Genomic DNA, 21,108 nt, shown 5'->3' on the forward strand with positions numbered 1-21,108 from the left:
TTGTGTTTTCATCCGCAGAAAGACCGTTTATGTGTGCAACTACACTGCTGCGACAGTTACAGCAGTGACTTGCTGTTTCCTGGACATGTGTGGGGGAGGGGAGTGAAAGTGAAAGGAAGAGACGCGCTGAACCAGAGGGTGCGGTTCGATTCCCGTCTGATCTGAAGGCTGTTTTTCACTCCAATATTTCCAGTCTCTCCAGCTCCGATCATCCAGGCGGTCGTGGAACACACACACACACACACACACACGGGACTCACTGCTGTGGATCAACACACTGACATCGAACACAATCTGAGTTCACAACTTTGGACCGGAACAACTGAGCTCCGACATGGACCCGAGACTGAGGAGAGGAGCCTCGCTCACAGGTCAGTGACTTGGTTTGACTTGAGCCTCATGAGTCTGACGTCACCTTTGACATTCGAAAAAACGTATTTGAGTTTGTTCTCTCCCTTGGAAATGAGTCGTGGGCCAGTGCAGTGGAACATTGTGAACTAAGGCAGCAAACATGAACATGCAGGGTTGAATGGCGCCATTGAATGGTGTCTTTTCCCTCCAATATTCCACTGCACTGGGCGACAAGTCATTTCCAGAGAAGCTCCTGCTCTATGACGGTGTCCTGATCTGACCTCCTCAAACGTGTGTCTCTCTAGATGTGAAAGAAAACAACATGAGCACAGACATGTGGAAACAGAAGGAGAGTTAGAGGTGGTTCAATAGACAATATTGATTTGGCTTTGGTTCCTGAACACAATAGATATCAGACTTTTGAAAGGCTGCACCTCAGATTTGGTCCCACAGACGTCGTCTGTTGTGATCAACTGAGTCACTTGTTTCTTCAACATTCTGACACATGTTGAAGGTTGTTGCATTGGAAATCTGTTTTCCTTCACATCCTGAGCAGAAAACTCTGGAGGTGGAGACACAGTCTCGCACATCAAGTATAAGAGGCTGATGGAGATTGTGTGAGTCATGTGGTCTTGAAGCTGAAACTCTGATCAAGTGACAGATGGAACCGTGGTGAGGTCAGTAGAGACAGTTGGATCAGTGGACTCTGAAGGAAAGGTCCGATCATAATGAACATCAGACAGATGTTGGAGAGGCTGAGACCTGAGGGCAGGCCAGACACATGACGTCATGTGAAGAACAGCAGCAGCTGCTCTGCTCTCAGTCAGTGAACGTGGATCTGATCACCGAAGAGAGTTTGAGCCTGACCCTGATGACTGAAGTTTGCTTGTTGACAAGAAGCACCAGTGATGCTGCTGTTGTGTTGGTGTGAAGGTGTGGACAGAGAGGAGGAAGCTCCTCCCTCTAAAGCCCCTCTGGGTGAGGACCATGGCAGCCAGACCAGAGCTGAGAGGTGAGAAGATCAGTTCTCCTGTCAGAGCTCCAAACACTTGAAATCATTTCCACACTGCAACTTCTGTGTGTTCAGATCAAAGCCACTCACATCAGACGCTGCTGGACGAGGACACAGACCTGGACCTGCTCCCAGCTGTCAGTCTCTGAAGAGTGATGCGTCTATGGGAAGAATTATTAACTTCAGAGGAGGAGAGGAGCATCAGAGGAGGAGCAGGTGAGAGACAGAGCAGGAGCAACACTGAGAGGTCATCGCGTGGTCAGATGGTTGAAGTGTTGATCAGAGTTGTGTCTCCATCAGGATCCATCAGGAGAAACCAGAAGAGTCTGAACTCAGCTGTCAGTCTCTGAAGAGTGATGCGTCGATGGATCCTCCTCTGGACTTCAAAGGTGGACAAGAGTCTTCAGGAGAGAGGTGAGCTCTTCTGTCCCTCTGTGACTCCACTGATGGGATTGTTGGGTCTGTACAGAGGTCTCTGAGGCTCCTTCACTCTGAGTCTTTGTTTGGTCTCGGAGTCTTGGTTTGTCTCCTTCATCTGACAAGCAGAAAAGTGCACAAATAAAAGAGTGTTGACATGACTGAAGAGGGTGAAGAGTTTGGAATCAAATGTGCTCCATCAACTGTGCACATGAGAGTCATGGAGTCTGGCTCTGAACACTGAGAGTCTTTTCACTGCCTCCCTTTGATGTTCTTCACAGAGAGGATCAGCAGCTCTCAGATGTTCTCAGTCTCCATTGTGTCCAGCAGCATCAGACAGATCTGGACTCCACACTGCAGGTACGTTCAAGTGTTAGCTCCTCCTACTAGCTCCAACAGCTGCTAACTCACCAGTCAGCTGCTTCTGCTGCTTCATGGAAGCTCTGAGTCCTGGACATTAGACCTGTTTGGAGAAGAGCCCTGACTGAAGCTCTGGTCTGGATGGACCGTAGCCTCCTGCCAGAGGGAAGAGGAACAAACAGTCCATGTCCAGGGTGAGAAGGGTCGAAGGCTCTGATCCCACCTGCACGTCTCTGGGTCCTGGAGACATACAGGTCCTGAAGAGGTGGCAGGCTGCAACCATCACCTTCTCAGCAGAACGTACGATGCGCTGCAGTCTGCTCTTGTCCCTGGAGGTGGCGCTGTTGTACCAGACAGTGATAGAGGAGGTGAGGATGGACTGGATGATGGCCGTGTTGAACTCCACCAGCAACTTCGTCGGCAGTCGTAGTTTCTGTAGCTGCCTCAGAAAGAACATTCTCTGCTGAAACTGAGACCTCTTTTGTGACCTGACCACGACACAGTTCCAACAGGTCCATGTTTGACTTGGACTTAGACCTGCCTCCCTACAGGGGATTTGGAAGCAGAATTCTGGTGACTTCTGAAGGTCAACAGGTTTTCTCTGTCACATGATCAGGTCACATGTTTGTGTTTCAGCTGTTTGAGGAGACTGTCATGACTCTGGTGAAGAAGGAGCTGAAGAGAGCCCAAAGGTTCCTCAGTCCAGATGACCAGAAGAACCTGGATGGTGAGGAAGAGCTGAAGTGTGACGAGGAGCAGATGAGGAGCAGCAGAGAAGCTCTCATGCAGATCTTCATGAACATCCTGAGGAACATGAAGGAGGAGAAGCTTGCTGATGTTCTGTGGAGCAGTAAGAGGATTAGAACATTCAACCTGCTGAATATCTACAAGTCCATTTGAGCTTGAAAGACCATGAGCTAATGAGAAGAACGATCTGAAGATTGATCAGCTTCGCCTTCTGGAATCTTCTGATCATGTGACTTCTCTCTTCATTCAGGAAGTGGTGCTGGAGTGTGTGCAGGGCGACTGAAGAGGAGCCTGCAGAAGAAGTTCCACAGTGTGTCTGAGGGGGTCGCTAGAGCAGGAAACTCTGCCCCTCTGAATCAGATCTACACAGAGCTCTACATCACTGAGGGGGGCACAGAGCAGGTCAACCAGGAGCACGAGGTCCGACAGATCGAAGCAGCAACCAGGCAGCAGACCAGACCAGGAACTACCATCAGACCAGAAGACCTCTTTAAAGCCTCACCTGACACAGACCCACCAATCAGGAGCCTGCTGACGAAGGGCGTGGCTGGCATTGGGAAGACCCTCCTGACACAGAAGCTGACTCTGGACTGGGCTGAAGACAAAGCCCACCACAACTTCCAGCTCCTGTTTCCTTTCACCTTCAGAGAGCTGAACCTGCTGAAAGAGAAGCAGTTGAGTTTGGTGGAACTTGTTCATCTCTTCTTTCCTGAAACCAAAGACTCAGGACTCTTTGAAGGAGTCCAGGTTCTGTTCATCTTGGACGGTCTGGACGAGTGTCGACTCCCTCTGGACTTCAACAGTCGGGTCCTGACAGCAGCTACAGAGTCCACCTCAGTAGACGTCCTGCTGACCAACCTCATCAGGGGGAAGCTGCTTCCCTCAGCTCAGCTCTGGATCACCACACGACCTGCAGCAGCCAATCAGATCCCTCCTGAGTGTGTGGACATGGTGACCGAGGTCAGAGGGTTCACTGACCTGCAGAAGGAGGAGTATTTTAGGAAGAGGTTCAGAGATGAGGAGCAGACCACCATCATGTCTCACATCCGGAGCTCACGAAGCCTCTACATCATGTGTCACATCCCCATCTTCTGCTGGATCACTGCCACAGTTCTGGAGGACATGTTGAAGAGCAGAGAGACCGGAGAGCTGCCCAAGACCCTGACTGAGATGTACATCCACTTCCTGGTGGTTCAGGCCAAAGTCAAGAAGCTCAAGTACCATGGAGGAGCTGGGACCGACCCAGTTTGGGATCCTGAGAGCAGGAAGATGGTGAAGTCTCTGGGAAAACTGGCTTTTGAGCAGCTGCAGAGAGGAAACTTGATCTTCTATGAGTCAGACCTCACAGAGTGTGGCATCGACATCACAGCTGCTGCACTTTACTCAGGAGTCTTCACACAGATCTTCAGAGAGGAGAGAGGACTGTACCAGGAGAAGGTCTTCTGCTTCATCCACCTGAGTCTCCAGGAGTTTCTGGCTGCTCTTCATGCCCACCTGAAGTGCTTCAACTCTGGAGTCAACCTGTTGAGTCAGTTGAACTCAGAACAAAGGTTTAGAAAAAAACGTCATACAGAACAGATGTACCATGCAGCAATAAATGAAGCTGTAGAAAGTCCAAATGGACATCTGGACCTGTTCCTGCGCTTCCTTCTGGGTCTTTCTCTGCAGACCAGCCAGAGGCTCCTTCAAGGGTTGGTGGCACAGACAGGAAGTAGCTCCTGGACCCACCAGGACACAGCAGAGCTCATCAAGGAGAAGATAAAAGAGACACTGTCTCCAGAGAGAATCATCAATCTGTTCCACTGTCTGAGTGAAGTGAAGGACACTTCTCTAGTGGAGCAGGTCCAACAGCAGCTGAGATTTGGATGTCTCTTGCCACATCAACTGTCTCCAGCTCAGTGGTCCACCCTGGCCTTCATCTTACTGTCCTCAGAGGAAGATCTGGACGTGTTTGACCTGAATAAATACTCTGCTTCAGATAAGGGTCTTGAGAGGCTGCTGCCAATTGTCCAGGCTTCAAAGAAAGTTCTGTAAGTGGATCAAACAACTGAACCATCTCTGATGATCTGAACTAAACATGAATGTTTTATTTCTTCATTTTATTCAGACTGAGCGACTGTGGACTGTCAGAGAGAAGTGGTTCCCTTCTGTCCTCAGTCCTCAGCTCTCCGTCCTCTAGTCTGACACAACTGGACCTGAGTCAGAACATCAACCTGAAGGATGCAGGAGTGGAGCTGCTGTCTGCTGGACTGAAGAGTCCACACTGTCACCTGGAGACTCTCAGGTCAGAACACATCATCTGTCCAGCTTCAGAGCTGAAATGTGAAAGTCAGAGGTGGAGACTGCAGCTTCAGAGAGTCACAGTTTGCTCTTCAATGAAGCAGCTGATTCTCAGTGGCATCAGTCTTCAGCAGGTTCCTCCTGTAGTCAAAGTTCTAAAGAGGAACCAAGAAATGCTCCAACCTTCTCCTCCTCCAGATGGACCTTTCCATCTGCAGGACACAATAGAAATGATGTTTGAGTTGAAGACTGGAGACACAGCTTTTGCAGAGGAAGTAGACAACCATGACCTTCATCTGCTGAAGTGACATCTTGAGCTACTTTCTTCTCTGAAACTGAATATTGAAGAACATTTCCTGTTCCACTTCATCTTGAGGATCCAAATCAGACCAACATCACATGAACACATTCACTTGCTCATGTTCCAAACATCAGCATGAACCAATGAGTCAGTAGTTGCTCTGAAAGTCTGCTCTTCTGAAGAAACCTCTGCTGCACTGTGTTAGAGAGGGAGGTGAAGATGAAGTCTCCTCTTGAACAACAACACTTGAGTCGCTCGTTCATCACCACTGTGTTGTTGACTTGGTGTTTGTTCAAGTTGATCCTGACTGATATAAAAGTGCTTCAAATATTCCAACCATAATGTGATGATGATCTTCTGAATGGAAAGAGTTCAGTGGCTCCTCACATCAAGTCTTTCAAGTCTTGTCACAATAGAAGATTGAAAAAGTCTCACTTGTTGATGACACTCGTCTCTTTCACAGCCTGAGCAGCTGTGGACTGTCAGAGAGAAGTGGTTCCCTTCTGTCCTCAGTCCTCAGCTCTCCGTCCTCTAGTCTGACACAACTGGACCTGAGCTACAACAGGGACCTGAAGGATGCAGGAGTGGAGCTGCTGTCTGCTGGACTGAAGAGTCCACACTGTCACCTGGAGACTCTCAGGTCAGAACACATCATCTGTCCAGCTTCACAGCTGAAATGTGAAAGTCAGAGGTGGAGACTGCAGCTTCAGAGAGTCACAGTTTTCTCACCACTTTGCTCCAACACTCCAGTGAGCTGTGTTGTGCTGAGTCAGCAGAGTTGGCATCAAACAGAACATGGTGTGAGGTTGAGAGGACCAGAGGAAGATTCCCTGATCAAAGTCCAACTCACTCATGAAACAGTTGCTCTGCTGACCACCCACACATAGGTCTAGTCTGTAGCAGGCTCCACTGCGCCCCCCAGATGCTGCTCTCTTCAACATGGGAACTGGAAAGTGAATTTGTTGAGGGGGACACTTCCTGTCTGGGATGGTTAGCAGGCAAGTGAAACCAGGACAAACGTCTCCTCACTTCATCACACCTGCTCCTCCACATATTCCTGCTGATCACAGATGGTTTCCGTCTGCTGGCAGTGTCCACACCTCAACAAGGAGGGTTCCACTGACAGAGCAAGGCTGAAGCCACGTCCACCACTGGAGCAGTCCACATTCTGAACCTCCAGACACACAACATGGTGACATTCACACTGAGTGGCTTCAAGTTAGCGACTGAAGGCTGCGAGTTTTGGAGACGATTGAAGACTCGCTTGTTCTGGTCAGAGCTGAAGTGGAACAAAAAGTGGATGGAGTTCAGAGAGTTCAGTCGACACAATGACCTCCACACATGCAAGAGAATCTTCACTCACTTCCACCACGTGATAAACACAAGAACCTTGAGATACTGTGGAGACAAGCAGCCGGTGACCTGAGCACCTTCATGACTGTTGTCCTGTCTAGTAGCTTGTTTCAGGAGTCACCATCAAGAAGAGGAAGATTCAATAGTAGAAGCTCCTACATTTCTACCACAATGATCTTCTGAATGGAAAGAGTTCAGTGGCTCCTCACATCAAGTCTTTCAAGTCTTGTCACAATAGAGGATTGAAAAAGTCTCACTTGTTGATGACACTCGTCTCTTTCACAGCCTGAGCAGGTGTGGACTGTCAGAGAGAAGTGGTTCCCTTCTGTCCTCAGTCCTCAGCTCTCCGTCCTCTAGTCTGACACAACTGGACCTGAGTAAGAACTGGGACCTGAAGGATGCAGGAGTGGAGCTGCTGTCTGCTGGACTGAAGAGTCCACACTGTCACCTGGAGACTCTCAGGTCAGAACACATCATCTGTCCAGCTTCACAGGTGAAATGTGAAAGTCAGAGGTGGAGACTGCAGCTTCAGAGAGTCACAGTTTACTCACCACTTTGCTCCAACACTCCAGTGAGCTGTGTTGTGCTGAGTCAGCAGAGTTGGTTTCAAACAGAACATGGTGTGAGGTTGAGAGGACCAGAGGAAGATTCTCTGATCAAAGAGCAACTGAATGTAACAATGGATGATTAGAGACACATCAGTATTAAAGACTGATGACTCTGATTCAAGAGCCACACGTGTGTCCTCCACATTGACAGGGCTTTGTGTCACATCCAAATGCATACAGTTCAGTCTATAATTCTTCTGACTTGATTCCGAGAGTGAAAAGCAGCCGAGTGAAGAACAGTTCTGATCATTTCTGTCCCTATTTTTCAGAACAGTAGTTGTGTCTGAACTTGTGTCTGTGTGAGATCGTGTGCGAGTCCTTTGTGTGTTGCTGACCTTCAGCTCCTTTGAATCTTTGTCCACTACTGACGTCACAACTGGCGAGTCAAGAGGGGAAACATGTTCATTCCATCAACATGCAGCAGAAATGTGATGCACAAACACAATGAAGCAACATTGTGAGCAGCTTCAACACACCATCCACACATTCTCAGCACCTCTGTGGTTGGAACTGACTACAGGCAGATGAGAGAAAAGAAGAAGAAAAACTACAGGTTTGAGGATCAGACTCAACAAGCGGGTGGCGCTCTGTCTATTGTTGAACACAGCGTGTCAGCAGTGGTGTTCAATGGTCAGGCGTTTCAGTCACGGTGTTTCACTCCAGCACAGAGCCAGATGAGGCTCCAAGTGACATTGTCATGGTGCAGCCACTTGTTTAGCCTTCGATGAAATGATTTTTCTATCGACTGTTTGGAGTTTCTGCTCGTGAAAGAGCAGAATCTCAGCGCAAGGACATGTGACCCGCTTGTTTAAATGAAGGGAGGCGATGGGGAGCCCAACATCTGGAGAGCCCAACATCTGCGCTCAATCCCACGTGGTTTGGGAATGAGAGAAAAAATGTGCCTGGATTCCTGCTTCTAGATTCATTCGTTCATCCTCCGTATTTCAGTCTGAAATCTGCGCACGTTTTCGGAAATGAGGCCCCAGCTGGTGATCTGAGCACCTTCATGACTGTTGTCCTGTCTAGCAGTTAGTTTCAAGTGTGATCATCAAGAAGAGGAAGATTCATCAGTAGAAGCTCCTACATTTCTACCACAATGATCTTCTGAATGGAAAGAGTTCAGTGGCTCCTCACATCAAGTCTTTCAAGTCTTGTCACAATAGAGGATTGAAAAAGTCTCACTTGTTGATGACACTCGTCTCTTTCACAGCCTGAGCAACTGTGGACTGTCAGAGAGAAGTGGTTCCCTTCTGTCCTCAGTCCTCAGCTCTCCGTCCTCTAGTCTGACACAACTGGACCTGAGTGAGAACTGGGACCTGAAGGATGCAGGAGTGGAGCTGCTGTCTGCTGGACTGAAGAGTCCACACTGTCACCTGGAGACTCTCAGGTCAGACATGTTGATCAATATTTATTGATCTGGAAACACGTTTAGAGACACTTTAGTGATTCTTCTGATGTTACAGTTCCATTTCTGGATTTCACTTCATCTTTGGCTCAGAAATTCACTTCCTCTTTTTCTTCTTCTTCTTCTGATTTTTCCAAAGAAATGATCCACTTTTCTGAAGTCTTTCTGAAACAACATGGACTGTTTAGTGGCTATTTCTTGTCCATCATAGTGACTGATGTTTGTCATGTTGCTGAGAAAACACTTGGTTTTCTCTTCTTGTCCAGGTGTTTTCTGCTTCACTACAGTTTGACTTTGTTTCTCTCAAGTCTCCATTTCTGCTTCACACATTCCTCCAGTGGATTTATGGATTGATATTGAAGACATTCGAGATGTGTTTATTTGTCATCTGCACTTTCAACACAGCATCTGTGATGCAATGAAAAGCTTGAGACCTCTTTGCTCTGTACCAAACTGCAGGGGGTCCAGGGTGTTAGGAAGGGAGCCACAGATGTGTTTCTTCATGATCCGCTCAAAGCACTTCATGATGACAGATGGAAGTGCTGTGGGCCTATAGTCATGAGGACGGGATGCTGTGGGGGTCTGAGTTATGGGGACCATGGTGAAGGTCTTGAAGATGGTGGGCACTGCAGACTGGCTCAGGAACAGACTGAAGATGTCTGTAGACACTCCGGCAAGTGGATGAGCACAGGCTCTCAGCACCTGGCCACAGATGCTGTCAGACCCTGGAGCTTTGCAGGGGTTGACCTTCTTGTACACCTGTCGTACAGTGGCTGTGTCTGTGCAGAGCACAGCGTCCTCGCTGTCCATGTGTGGTGTCGTGGAGGCGTGGTGTTGTCAGCATCAAACTGGTCCGTAAATGTTGCGCTGGACAGTTCCACTGGCCTGCTCCTCCCCCTGTCGTCCGTGATGCAGCCGAGAAACTGTTGAGGACAATGTTCATCTGCTCCACTAGAATCATCATCTCTGCAGCTCATGTTCATGATATTGGAGCAGAATCACACTGTTTTTCATCTGAGCTCTTTTCTCTGTTGGGTCCACTGAGTTTGACTTTGAAATATTTTGTCATCATCATCTCCATGTTTCTTTCCTCTTGTTGCTCTTTTGACCAATAATAGGGGTCAAAAACACTGTGGCCTCACAACAGTCGCAGTGTTTCAGACATGTTTGATCAAGTTGATCCTGACCGATATAAAAGTGCTTCAAATATTCCAACAATAATGTGATGATGATTTTCTGAATGGAAAGAGTTCAGTGGCTCCTCACATCAAGTCTTTCAAGTCTTGTCACAATAGAGGATTGAAAAAGTCTCACTTGTTGATGACACTCGTCTCTTTCACAGACTGAGCTGCTGTGGACTGTCAGAGAGAAGTGGTTCCCTTCTGTCCTCAGTCCTCAGCTCTCCGTCCTCTCGTCTGACACAACTGGACCTGAGTGAGAACAGGGACCTGAAGGATGCAGGAGTGGAGCTGCTGTCTGCTGGACTGAAGAGTCCACACTGTCACCTGGAGACTCTCAGGTCAGAACACATCATCTGTCCAGCTTCAGAGCTGAAATGTGAAAGTCAGAGGTGGAGACTGCAGCTTCAGAGAGTCACAGTTTTCTCATCACTTTGCTCCAACACTCCAGTGAGCTGTGTTGTGCTGAGTCAGCAGAGTTGGCATCAAACAGAACATGGTGTGAGGTTGAGAGGACCAGAGGAAGATTCTCTGATCAAAGTCCAACTCACTCATGAAACAGTTGCTCTGCTGACCACCCACACATAGGTCTAGTCTGTAGCAGGCTCCACTGCGCCCCCCAGATGCTGCTCTCTTCAACATGGGCACTGGAAAGTGAATTTGTTGAGGGGGACACTTCCTGTCTGGGACGGTTAGCAGGCGAGTGAAATCAGGACAAACGTCTCCTCACTTCATCACACCTGCTCCTCCACATATTCCTGCTGATCACAGATGGTTTCCGTCTGCTGGCAGTGTCCACACCTCAACAAGGACGGTTCCACTGACAGAGCAAGGCTGAAGCCACGTCCACCACTGGAGCAGTCCACATTCTGAACCTCCAGACACACAACATGGTGACATTCACACTGAGTGGCTTCAAGTTAGCGACTGAAGGCTGCGACTTTTGGAGACGATTGAAGACTCGCTTGTTCTGATCAGAGCTGAAGTGGAACAAAAAGTGGATGGAGTTCAGAGAGTTCAGTCGACACAATGACCTCCACACATGCAAGAGAATCTTCACTCACTTCCACCACGTGATAAACACAAGAACCTTGAGATACTGTGGAGACAAGCAGCCGGTGACCTGAGCACCTTCATGACTGTTGTCCTGTCTAGTAGCTTGTTTCAGGAGTCACCATCAAGAAGAGGAAGATTCAATAGTAGAAGCTCCTACATTTCTACCACAATGATCTTCTGAATGGAAAGAGTTCAGTGGCTCCTCACATCAAGTCTTTCAAGTCTTGTCACAATCGAGGAAAAGTCTCACTTGTTGATGACACTCGTCTCTTTCACAGACTGAGCTGGTGTCGACTGTCAGAGAGAAGTGGTTCCCTTCTGTCCTCAGTCCTCAGCTCTCCGTCCTCTAGTCTGACACAACTGGACCTGAGCTACAACAGGGACCTGAAGGATGCAGGAGTGGAGCTGCTGTCTGCTGGACTGAAGAGTCCACACTGTCACCTGGAGACTCTCAGGTCAGACATGTTGATCAATATTTATTGATCTGGAAACACGTTTAGAGACACTTTAGTGATTCTTCTGATGTTACAGTTCCATTTCTAGATTTCACTTCATCTTTGGCTCAGAAATTCACTTCCTCTTTTTCTGCTCATTTTCTGATTCAGTTTCCAAAGAAATGATCCACTTTTCTGAAGTCTTTCTGAAACAACATGGACTGTTTAGTGGCTATTTCTTGTCCATCATAGTGACTGATGTTTGTCATGTTGCTGAGAAAACACTTGGTTTTCTCTTCTTGTCCAGGTGTTTTCTGCTTCACTACAGTTTGACTTTGTGTCTCTCAAGTCTCCATTTCTGCTTCACACATTCCTCCAGTGGATTTATGGATTGATATTGAAGACATTCGAGATGTGTTTATTTGTCATCTGCACTTTCAACACAGCATCTGTGATGCAATGAAAAGCTTGAGACCTCTTTGCTCTGTACCAAACTGCAGGGGGTCCAGGGTGTTAGGAAGGGAGCCACAGATGTGTTTCTTCATGATCCGCTCAAAGCACTTCATGATGACAGATGGGCCTATAGTCATGAGGACGGGATGCTGTGGGGGTCTGAGTTATGGGGACCATGGTGAAGGTCTTGAAGATGGTGGGCACTGCAGACTGGCTCAGGAACAGACTGAAGATGTCTGTAGACACTCCGGCAAGTGGATGAGCACAGGCTCTCAGCACCTGGCCACAGATGCTGTCAGACCCTGGAGCTTTGCAGGGGTTGACCTTCTTGTACACCTGTCGTACAGTGGCTGTGTCTGTGCAGAGCACAGCGTCCTCGCTGTCCATGTGTGGTGTCGTGGAGGCGTGGTGTTGTCAGCATCAAACTGGTCCGTAAATGTTGCGCTGGACAGTTCCACTGGCCTGCTCCTCCCCCTGTCGTCCGTGATGCAGCCGAGAAACTGTTGAGGACAATGTTCATCTGCTCCACTAGAATCATCATCTCTGCAGCTCATGTTCATGATATTGGAGCAGAATCACACTGTTTTTCATCAGAGCTCTTTTCTCTGTTGGGTCCACTGAGTTTGACTTTGAAATGTTTTGTCATCATCATCTCCATGTTTCTTTCCTCTTGTTGCTCTTTTGACCAATAATAGGATTCAAAAACACTGTGGCCTCACAACAGTCGCAGTGTTTCAGACATGTTTAATCAAGTTGATCCTGACTGATATAAAAGTGCTTCAAATATTCCAACAATAATGTGACGATGATCTTCTGAATGGAAAGAGTTCAGTGGCTCCTCACATCAAGTCTTTCAAGTCTTGTCACAATAGAGGATTGAAAAAGTCTCACTTGTTGATGACACTCGTCTCTTTCACAGCCTGAGACTCTGTGGACTGTCAGAGAGAAGTGGTTCCCTTCTGTCCTCAGTCCTCAGCTCTCCGTCCTCTAGTCTGACACAACTGGACCTGAGCTGGAACAGGAACCTGAAGGATGCAGGAGTGGAGCTGCTGTCTGCTGGACTGAAGAGTCCACACTGTCACCTGGAGACTCTCAGGTCAGAACACATCATCTCCTCTCTTCAGTTCTGCTCCACCACTGGACGGTTCTTCTGCTCTCATGGTTTTCTAAAACACTGCTTCTCCTTCATTACAGTCTGAGAGGGTGTCGGATCTCAGAGAGAGGCTGTGCTTCTCTGGCCTCAGCTCTGACCTCTAACCCCTCCCACCTGAGAGAGCTGGACCTGAGATCCAACCACCCAGGAGGACCAGGACTGGAGCTGCTGTCTGCTGGACTGGAGAGTCCAGACTGGAGGCTGGAGACTCTCAGGTATGGACAGAGCTGCAGAACTGACTGACTGAGCTCCAAAGAGCTTCAGACTGAACATGTGATCCAGGAGCAGACAGAGAGGATGTGGGTGTGTGAGGCTGCTCAGACTCTTCATCTGAACTGAGCACATGAATCCAAACACATGACATGTTCTCCTGCTGGACACCAGTGGAAGCACCAAGGAGACAGTAGAGACTGAGCAGCTGTTTAGAGATCCATCTTTGTTGTCATCAACAGTCATGAAAGAGCCGTCCACTGAGCAGCAGGAGATAATCGTCCTGAAACATCTGAAGTCACATGGATCTGCTCTCATCCTTCTCTCTCTTTCTTCCTCCAGGCTGGACGACTGTGGACCAGGGTGGTTATAGATCTGACCTGAAGAAGTGTGAGTGTCTGATTGATCCATGAGAACTGCCGGACTCTGTCAGCTTCTAGTGGAGCAGCTGTGATGTTGGTGGATCATGTGAGCCTTGAATCTGCTGCTGGAACTTGTCTTCATCAAGTCCAGGTCACTGGCCAGAACACTGCTCACCAACATGGTGTCCAGCAGAAGCTGGTTGTCCAGCAGCAGCTAGTGAGGAGCATCCATGCAGATCTAGAAGCAGCACTGTTGACTTTCCTCATCATCACATACGGAGTCATTCACTCTCTTCAGTCTTTGACTCCACAGTCACATGAGTTTGGAATAGTGAGTTATGAAAGACAGGAACCACTTGGTACCAGGACCAAGGAGGAACCCTGAAGACATCTAACCCAGAACCGGTCCTAACAGCCTGAGTTGAGCCTGAGTTTGTAGGGACAAACATCTGCCTTCCCCCTCAACGTCGCTCCAAACCAAGGGGTGTCAACACAGGATCAGGAATTTGGCACCATGGCAAATGGGAGTCCAGGACCAATCTGCGTAGACTACACCTCAAGATGAACTGAAAAGTGTATTAAAAGGGTTCGGGCCAGAGATAGTCTTTGTCACTCTACACCACTGGAGCTAAGGCTGAGTCAGGCACAGTTGTGGACCCAGAGCTCTGTCGTCATTCTCACAAGTAAACAGACACGCGGGGCTGCGTTATTTGGTGGCATGAGCCACTTAAAAATATTTACATAAGTAAAATAAATGGTGCACACATTTCTATCTACACCGCTTGATATTTTAAGGAGGATGATGGTAAAATGTATGAATGTTAAAAATTCATGCACGAGAGACGTACGCCGGACGTGACCCAGCAACCTGGTGACACACAGGGATGAGCTTGGACCGCTGTACTGCCGCTAAGTCACGTGACCAGCTGCTCAGGTGAAGCCTCACAGCCTGACATGTTTGTGGCATGTGGCTCTTTTCAATTAGAGAATTTGAAGCCACATTTTTCAATTTGAATGAATTTGGTATATTACCGAATCAGTTTGACAATAGCACAATAAATCACGATGGTGGTTTTCATATCACCTTATTTAAACTTTAGCTCTTTTAATGTCTTGAAAATATTTATGTCAGAATTTCAATTTTATAAGAATTTTAAATACATTCAGAGCAGTGGAAACCCTGGTCATTGTGCAGCAAAAAACATCCCTCCATGTTTGTTGTTGTTCTCATCCTAGCTGTCAGGTGTCTGCTGCATCAGTGGGATCAGTGGAGCAGGAACTCCTGCACTGACAAAGGTTCCCTGTCGTCTGCAGAGCAAACTGTTCAGTTCAATTATGTTAAAATGTGTTGTAATGAATTAATGATAATAATGTTGTAATTCTTGAATCATAATCAACTTGTTAAAGTCCCACCACTACTCAGAACACAACTGCAGTTGAGACCAGCTTTAACTAGTCACTCTGGACTTTGTGTATGAAGAGAAAGTGCCACCTTCAGTTTGCACAAGACACTCCCTCAAGAAGAGGGGGGTCACTCCAGTCGCTGGAAGTTGGCTGGAACTGTACTGGAACTGTGCTGGAACTGCGCTGGGAGGCAGTACTACTACTGTAACACTGAGGCATAGAATTAGCTTCAAGCTAACTGGAGAGATGGGCACTTGTTTGACTGTGGTGAAGTCAGAAGGATATTGGATACTTCCACTCTTGTTTTGGCCGTGTCGTCCTCTGCCGTGTCCCCAAATATGGATCACTAATTGCAGGCCAACAGTCTCACAGGCTGCGCTCTTGGTTCGGGACCATCAATAAATTCTCACCGTCATTGTCATTGTGAAATCATGTTGGTGAAAAAACTTCTGATATTTGCTCAATTGTTTCCAGGAAATGGGTCCAGATGGGTCCAAAAGCTGCTGTATGCTATCAAGAGGCATGAGATATAAAATATATTTTTTGCAATACTTAGCTCTCAGGAAATGGGTCCAAAGTCCTGCTGGACAACCACCTGCACAACGGTCAATTTTCTCTGAGAACCACAGTCCCAATTGGTGTTTGAGATCCATCCACAACAGAACACAATGACGCAGGTCCCCTTTAAGAATGAAGGCTGTTTCAAGCGCTTGAAGAACTTGTGATGGAGAGCCAAACATTCAGTGGTGTCCCTGTCGATCTGGAAACATGCTGGTGTTGCAGTCGTCCTGGAAGCGTGACGAGACATGCGGGGAGAGCCAGATACTGCAGTTTCAATGTTGTTGTGTCTGAATGCAACGGTCGATCCAACTGCAGAGGCTCCATTCTTGTATGACACAGCTACATAAACAGTATTTTTCCACCCAGTAGCAACATCCCGTCAGAGCCTCTTTACTCAGGAGATGAAGACGACTGAATGGGCGGTGAGGATTTCGACACGACACGTCTGTGGCTCTCCTGTTTCCTTCACACAAAAGAGATGACTCATGCAGTGACCGGATCCAACGTGATGTTCCGTGTGCTGTCTGATGAACTCAGCTCTTGGGCTCTCTTTATCGACCAGTATTCATCCAGACCCTCACCTATAGTCATGAGCTGTGGGTCATGAACCAAAGAAGGAGATCCCACATAAAATCTGCTGCAATGAGATTTCTCCGACAGGAGGCAGGTGAGAGATAGGGTGAGAAGTTCTGTCACGCCGGAGAGACTCGGAGCCAGTTGAGGACGCCCCCTGGGAGCTGGAACGATGATAGCCCCATTTCAGGTGCGGCTTACTGCAAACCATTCACACCTGTCTCCTCATCAGCTCTTGATAATATCACATCCGGGTCGACTCATGAGGTGAGGTCCTCCACCTCCTCAATAATATCCATGTCAATACGTTCATCAAGTCTCCTCTCCACTTACTGGCTTTGTGTCAATGTACCATACAAGCTTAACTGGTTTTGTGTTTCGTTTTACGACCCCCTGTGAACAACTTTGCATGTAATAACAAATCGTTTTTAATGCCTCAACAGTGTGCAAACTATGTTCCAAGACATCTGGTTGAATTCTGTTTGGGAAAAACAGAACACGCGCTTTGGTCTTACACGTACTTTGAGCTGCTGAATCATGGTTTGAACAGAGCAGCTGTTGATGTCACCAGTTTATTTTTGCATTATTCAGGTCACATGACAACTTGCTCATGGACTAATGACGACACAAGTGAGACGTTGGGATTTGAAGTCCTTTATTTTAATTTTATATTACATGAAAACATTTGTCCCATGGCATCTTAATCTCATTTGCATTTACTGGTTGAAGCTGGACTCTACAGAACAGCCCACATCAGGATCAACAACCCTGCTGAGAGCGTGTGGACCTCTTCAGCACAGACGTCAACCGAGACTTTCTCCAGAATCAAGTCTCAAGACAGACTTGCAGTACCTAAAGCCACATTGACCAACATGTACGTAGAAAAAGTTGTTGGAGTGAAATAAATAAATCATCGCACAAAGGGGTCTTGAGATTATTCCCTCGCGCACACTTTCGATCTCTTCAAAGATCGGGAAACACTCAGACTGTGAAGTTGTGAAGCTGAGATGATGTTGCAGACTTTTCCAGGCAGACACACAAACTTAGACGCTCTGCTTCTAGTTTCTGTCTGTACGCATGATCAGAGCTGTGTGTGGATTTACACATGTTCCTGGGCAACAAAAAATGAATGAATGCCATTCTTTGCATCGCAATTTCCTCATGCAAGGTACAGCACATTTATTTGCAGGCACGGTTGGTAAATGAGGCCCCAGCACAGCGATAGATATGCTCCACAGGCCGAGCACATGATCGTTCAGTCTGTAGTGTGACTTCTCATGTGTATCTTCAGGCAGTGTTTCCGTGTAAAACCTTTACCACAGTGAGAGCAGTCGAAAAGATCCTCTCTGGTATGAAGTTTTAGGTGACTCTTAAGGTACCTGCCCTCTGAAAAACCTTTACCACAATACGAGCATTTGAAAGGCTTTTCTCCAGTGTGACCTCTCATGTGCACCTTCAAGGTGTAGCTCCTCTTAAAACTTTTCCCACACGCGGTGCATGTGAAAAGGTTTCCACCAGCGTGAAGTTTCAGGTGAATTCTAAGGCCCCTGTTATGTGAGAAACATATACCACAGTGAGGGCATCTGAACGGGTTTTCTCCAGTGTGACTTTTCATATGCATCTTCAGGTAATGGCTCATCCTAAAACCTTTACCACAGTGAGAGCATGTGAAAGTGCTTTCTGCAGTATGAAGTTTCATGTGAGTACTAAGGCTCCCTCTCTGTGAAAAGCATTTACCACACTGAGAGCATATGTAAGGTTTTTCTCCAGTGTGAATTCGCATATGCACACTTAGGTATTGGCTCTGCGTAAAGCCTTTGCCACATTGAGGACACCTGAAAGGATGTTCTCCAGTGTGGATTCTCATGTGTCTCTTCAGGTAATATCTCTGTGTAAACCCCTTTCCACACTGAGAGCATGTGAAAGAATTCTCTCCAGGATGAAGTCTCAGGTGAGTCTTAAGGGACCCACTGTGTGAAAAACATTTACCACAATGAGAGCAGCTGAAAGGTTTTTCACCAGTGTGTATTCTTGTGTGAGTTGTCAACAGACTCTTTTGTGTAAAACCTTTACCACACAGAGAGCATTTGAACGGTTTTTCTCCAGTATGAATTCTCATGTGGGCCTTCAGGACTTGGCTATGGGCAAAACATCTACCACACTGCGAGCATCTAAAAGGCTTTTCTCCACTGTGACTTCTCATGTGAACCTTTAGCTGTCTACTCTGCGAGAAACATTTACCACACTGAGAGCAGCTGAAAGGTTTTTTTTCAGCGTGAAGTCTCATGTGGCGAATCAGATTACGTCTACTTCCAAAATATTTTCCACAAACAGAACAAGTCAAAGGTCCCCCGCAAGTTTTCACGGGTAGATTCAGTCCGGTCTTTGAATTATCACTGTCATCATCATCTTTCTTCTCACTGACATGAACCTCCAGATTCTCAGCAGAACCTGATCGATTGTCACTGGTGTCTCTCCAGTCCTCACTGTCATCAGTGTCAGAGTCAGAACAAGGCGACCTCTGGTGGTCAGGGAGGAGAGGTGTATCCAAGTCACTGGCTGCTTCTGCTCCTCCACAGGTGTCTCCATCAGCTTCTGTCTTCATGTGTTGAGTCCAGCTGCTGGTTGCTCCATCATCTTCACTCTTCACCTGGACAGGAGTGAGGGAGAACTGGGTGGCCTCTTCTTTGATTTGGTCTAGATCTTCTTCTTCTGGTTCTTCTTTAATGAGAGGAGGTTCTTGTCCCTCCTGATCCAGACTGGAGCTGCACTCCTGCTGCTCAGTAGCATCTTCTTCTTCTTCTTTCATCACCAGCAGCTGCTGGACACCTGCAGGGACACACACACCTCAGTCACTCAACAATCCAAAGTATTTCTGAAGAATGGGAAGGGTGCGGACGGACGGATGACTGAGAGCAATGTATCTTTCTTGGTTCTCCTTCACCTTCTTCCTTAAAAACCAGAGTTTGCAGAGCCGACATTGCAAGTCAAACTTCACTTAATGTAAACAAAGTGGACGCATCACCACTTGCACGCGATGCTTCATGTCACACGTGATCGGTTGTTGTGATCGGCCGATCCATCGGATCATCCCGAGAAACAATGATTATTTTGAACAGCCCTGTTCTGTACATAATGAAACACTTGCAATACGATGCTTTTTATCATATGTGCAATAGAAAAATGTCTATTGAGCAATCAATATCAAGCCAATTTACAGCGGAGTGTAGGTTATTTCTCCCACATAGAAGACACCCCACTCTGAGCACTCCACCTTCCTGGCCGGCTACACTCCGCTGCCTTGCATCAGTCACTGTTTGGCGATTCACATACTTAGTTCTGCTGCCTGTCCTCCAGGCGTCATTGTAGTTTTAAACAAAATTTATAATACAAAATTTTAAATACAAAAAAATCTCAATAACCACATTAGCAGATGCTGAAGTTCTGAGTCAGGGCTGGTTCTGTTGGATCCAGCGGCCCATTATATCAGCAAATATATCACAAAAAAACCTGCCAAAAAACATGTTTGTCACATCACAACAATGTCGACAGATCTTACTAGATAGAAATACACAATATCTCCGCCACGCCTTTTGTGAGCATCCACAGATATCGCTGCATACTCCACATCGAACCCCTGGTTTCCACGGTGAGCAGCAGCACCACGCGGAGCTCATGGCTCCTCAGCGCCGTGGCTGAATGAGAGCTCAACAGGGATCAAAGTTGGAGTGGTTCTATTTAATCAAGAGTATATTTGGTGTGAATGGGTGTTTAACTGTGTGAAAGTTTAGAAAATAGAGCCACAGCTGAAAGAACTGTTGCTTATGTGGCATAAACACATGATGGAAGATGAACAAAACATTTTTGTTTTCCCATGAATCGGGGTCAGCAGAGTAAAGCAGCTGCCCAGCTGAGAGTGTTACCATGGCAACGGCTACTGGGTTCATCTCTGTTCACCACCGTTTGACTCAGATGTTGTTGTTGTTGTTGTCGTTGTGTCACCACGGACCCAAAACACGCTCAAACAACCGCAGACGATGGACTGAACATGTCAGGAGCGTCGGTGGCGCCGTGTGATGGTCCTTCGACTCTCCGCTGAATTTAAATAACTTCGCAGCGATCAATGACGAACATGAGAGGGAAAACGTGACACGCGTAGTTCCAACACTCCTCAGAGTCTCTGTCACGACTGATCACACGACAGACACGCGTGAAATGGAGTCAAGAATGACCACTAGAAATAAAGCGAGTTCACGAGAGCTTCATCTGTCGCAGAATGAGAGCATAGTGTTCGACATTATTCTCGTCATCTGAATAAACAGCTCCAGAAAAGATGATTCGTTTCATATACACGGGATTTTGTGCAGCTCGGTACCTGCTCTGCGGGTCTCCATCTGCAGCAGGATCCTCTTCCTTCCGTCTCTCCTTCACAGCAGAGGAAGATGTGGTGGAAACTCGGCAGCAGATGATCGTCACTTATGAATCTTTCCACCTCTGAAGAACATCTCATCCGCCGGAGGATCCACGGACAGCAGAGTTTTGGGGAACAAAATGGCAGAGCGGGCGGGGTGACTGCGTCACTTCCTGCCTTCACCCGGAAATGAACCTTTGCAACTCGAGCAAACGTTTATCCTCTAGGATCCAAACAAACAATAAATGCTGTGCAAGTAAGACAAAGCGGAATGAGTAAGTGTGATATTATTATGAGAGCGCACAAACCGATTCAAACTTGTGTGAATGCTACATGAATAAAAGTGACCAAACTGGCACAAGTCAGTATGCAGTCACCTTCACCTTCACCTTCTTCTGCCGCTTATCCGGGGTCGGGTCGCGGAGGCAGCATTCGGAGCAAGGAAGCCCAAACTTCCCGGTCCGCACAAACCTCCTCCA

The 21,108-nt window shown here is 47.4% G+C and overlaps 2 protein-coding genes across 6 annotated transcripts; one reads left to right on the forward strand and one right to left on the reverse strand.

The window, feature by feature from the left end:
- The first annotated feature begins 103 nt into the window (after positions 1–103).
- LOC128752252 (NACHT, LRR and PYD domains-containing protein 12-like) lies at positions 104–17,134 on the forward strand. 5 transcript variants are annotated; one of them, XM_053853295.1, is made up of 16 exons: positions 104–371; positions 1,285–1,363; positions 1,439–1,579; positions 1,664–1,777; positions 2,062–2,140; positions 2,777–2,990; positions 3,138–4,917; positions 4,995–5,171; positions 5,932–6,108; positions 7,107–7,283; positions 8,640–8,816; positions 10,177–10,353; positions 11,347–11,523; positions 12,875–13,051; positions 13,150–13,323; positions 13,661–17,134. In XM_053853295.1, the coding sequence occupies exons 1-16, from the start codon at positions 335–337 to the stop codon at positions 13,689–13,691; spliced, it is 3,888 nt and encodes a 1,295-aa protein (XP_053709270.1). In that variant the 5' UTR covers positions 104–334; the 3' UTR covers positions 13,692–17,134. The 5 variants fall into 5 exon arrangements, 3 of the variants coding, with proteins under 3 accessions (XP_053709270.1, XP_053709287.1, XP_053709296.1); XM_053853312.1 differs by lacking the exons at positions 7,107–7,283; positions 8,640–8,816; XR_008413650.1 differs by lacking the exons at positions 12,875–13,051; positions 13,150–13,323; positions 13,661–17,134 and having other exon boundaries at positions 10,177–10,711; positions 10,805–11,460.
- LOC128752577 (zinc finger protein 501-like) lies at positions 16,868–18,893 on the reverse strand. The gene has a single exon (XM_053853943.1). The coding sequence runs from the start codon at positions 18,821–18,823 to the stop codon at positions 17,474–17,476; it is 1,350 nt and encodes a 449-aa protein (XP_053709918.1). The 5' UTR covers positions 18,824–18,893; the 3' UTR covers positions 16,868–17,473.
- Positions 18,894–21,108: the final 2,215 nt, after the last annotated feature.

This window comes from Synchiropus splendidus, chromosome 1, assembly GCF_027744825.2.
Source record: "Synchiropus splendidus isolate RoL2022-P1 chromosome 1, RoL_Sspl_1.0, whole genome shotgun sequence".
Lineage (NCBI taxonomy): Eukaryota > Metazoa > Chordata > Actinopteri > Syngnathiformes > Callionymidae > Synchiropus > Synchiropus splendidus.

What these genes read in the sequence shown, in the direction of transcription:
- LOC128752577 (XM_053853943.1), bottom strand. Translation starts at nt 18,823, where the DNA reads ATGAAGACAGAAGCTGATGGAGACACCTGTGGAGGAGCAGAAGCAGCC.
- LOC128752252 (XM_053853295.1), top strand. Translation starts at nt 335, where the DNA reads ATGGACCCGAGACTGAGGAGAGGAGCCTCGCTCACAG. An exon ending in TGTCACCTGGAGACTCTCAG is followed by an intron (nt 6,109 to 7,106) that starts GTCAGAACACAT and finishes TCTCTTTCACAG; the next exon opens with CCTGAGCAGGTGTGGACTGT. An exon ending in TGTCACCTGGAGACTCTCAG is followed by an intron (nt 8,817 to 10,176) that starts GTCAGACATGTT and finishes TCTCTTTCACAG; the next exon opens with ACTGAGCTGCTGTGGACTGT.